The 2,013-nt window shown below is 32.3% G+C and overlaps 1 protein-coding gene across 1 annotated transcript; it reads right to left on the bottom strand.

The window, feature by feature from the left end:
* Nucleotides 1-879: 879 nt before the first annotated feature.
* Nucleotides 880-1,716, bottom strand: LOC150109931 (uncharacterized). Its single transcript, XM_090399568.1, has one exon. The coding sequence runs from the start codon at nt 1,714-1,716 to the stop codon at nt 880-882; it is 837 nt and encodes a 278-aa protein (XP_090255694.1).
* Nucleotides 1,717-2,013: the final 297 nt, after the last annotated feature.

The raw sequence follows: 2,013 nt of genomic DNA, 5'->3' as shown, positions 1-2,013 counted from the left end.
TTATTTGCGTTTTTGCTAGCTTCCCCGAAGCTTGCGCTCAACTTATCCAAGGAAAATACTAGTTGGCAATGGTTTCATGGCCATATGTGGATGTGAACTGCTTATATGTATGTGCTTAAGTGCATTTTTTTTCTGGTTAGCGCCTGCAGACAAAGATTGCGTGCGCACGCTTTTAACCTTTTCTTTGAAATTCTTACGACAATGAAAAAACAGTAATTGCTTAAAATAATTCTATCTAAATCAGTTCCATTCACCTATATAGCTTCAACCAGGGCCGAATTTAGACTTGCTGAGGCCCTAAACTATACAAAACCCGGAGGCCCCCTACTGTTTTAAATTATATCAACTGGTCTCAGAAAAATTTAAAATATATACGCCTTTTTAAACTATGAAAATATATAGTCTTTTAATTTTTATTAAAAAAAATAATAAAGTATGCGTTTACAAAATCACAGAAATAATTATATAATTAAAGGGTTTTAAAAACGACAAATAAGGCTCATAGAACAGAAAATTTTGAACTAAAATAGGAAAATAAAAAGTAAGAATTAAATTAATATAACAACATAATTGGTAGTATATAAAAAATTAATCTTTTATTCAGGTAAAAATTTGACAGTAGACATCACATAAAATTGGGTACCCAAAATTCCAAATAATACAGGTACATATATATATATATAATAAATTAATATTGAAAATATGGTGTGGATAAATTGTTATAATACAACAATATTTAATAGAAATAATTATATTATATAATCCTCTAAAAGACTCTAAGATATTACTTAAAACATTTTCTATCTTGATTTCCCACAGACAATATTTCTTGAGACATAGTTACTCTCAGTTCATTTTTTATTCTCGTTAGCTGATTGTTCAAGAGAAAGAAAATGATCTTTCTCCTGAACAATTTGTTACCATTAAACACAGGAATAGTCGTAATATTGCTTCCACATTAGGGAAAGCTAACTCAATCTTGTCTTGAAAGATGATTTGATACAAATCTTTGTGTTGAAAATGTTCTTTTTCAGGATAATTCTGCTTGACATACTCATGGAAGTGCCTCAGTTCACGCGTGAGATTAATATCAACATCGTGTGGATACTCTTTTATTAACGTATCTACTGATTTTCGTAGCTGTACCTCTGAAACTTCTAAATCAACTAAAAATGAAAATTTATTTGCAACATAATTGTAGAATGTTGCTTTTCTCGTTAAATTTGCCTCAAGAATGTCTATCATATGAATGAAAGATTTCACTCGAAATTTGTCTCTTGGAGAAAGCTGTTCATTAACATCAGGTGCAGCTCCATCATTGGCTTGTTTGTTTCTCATCCTCTTTCTTTTTACTGTAGACTTATATTCTACAGCAGGCGATCTAGATTTAACTTCTTCTTCAACATTTTCTTGAATGTTTTTAACATAGTGAGAAAGTGATTTGTACAGAATTGCACATGTGGTAAGTGCAATCTTTGGATCTTGGAGAGCCATACTGGTTTTGTGAAACTCTGGAAGCAATTTATTCCATAAATGTAGCATAAAAACAAACTCTAGTTCCTCCCTTTTTTCCAGAAGAGTACCAGCTTCTAGTCTTGTAGCTCCCTTTTCATTCTTATCATCAAAAATGTGACTTAGATCTTCTATGATGGGCTTATAACTCACATTTATGGCAGACACTGCTTTGACATTTGCTTCCCACCTAGTGTCAGACATCTTTTTAGTACTCTGGTATCTGAATCTGTTTTCAAGAAAGATAACATCACAGACCACCTCTTTGTAGAAGATGAAAAGAAAGTGTATATTTCTTGAACAACAGCAAAAAAGTTTACTGCATCTAAACAGCAATCTACAGCAGCACGGCCGACAAGATTTAGTGAATGACCTGCACACGGAATATATATAGCAGGCTTGTTTAACTCAAGGATTTTTTGTTGCATTCCCTTGTATTTGCCAGCCATATTCGCTGCATTATCATATGACTGTCCTCGGCATTTGCTGAAATCAACTTTG

This window comes from Typopeltis vanoorti, chromosome 1 (assembly GCF_054136105.1).
Source record: "Typopeltis vanoorti isolate ZY-2024b chromosome 1, IOZ_Tvanoo_1.0, whole genome shotgun sequence".
Classification (NCBI taxonomy): domain Eukaryota; kingdom Metazoa; phylum Arthropoda; class Arachnida; order Uropygi; family Thelyphonidae; genus Typopeltis; species Typopeltis vanoorti.
Note: the sequence above shows the minus strand (reverse complement) of the source record. Positions and strands in the feature narration are given on the sequence as shown.

What these genes read in the sequence shown, in the direction of transcription:
- LOC150109931 (XM_090399568.1), bottom strand. Translation starts at nt 1,716, where the DNA reads ATGTCTGACACTAGGTGGGAAGCAAATGTCAAAGCAGTGTCTGCCATA.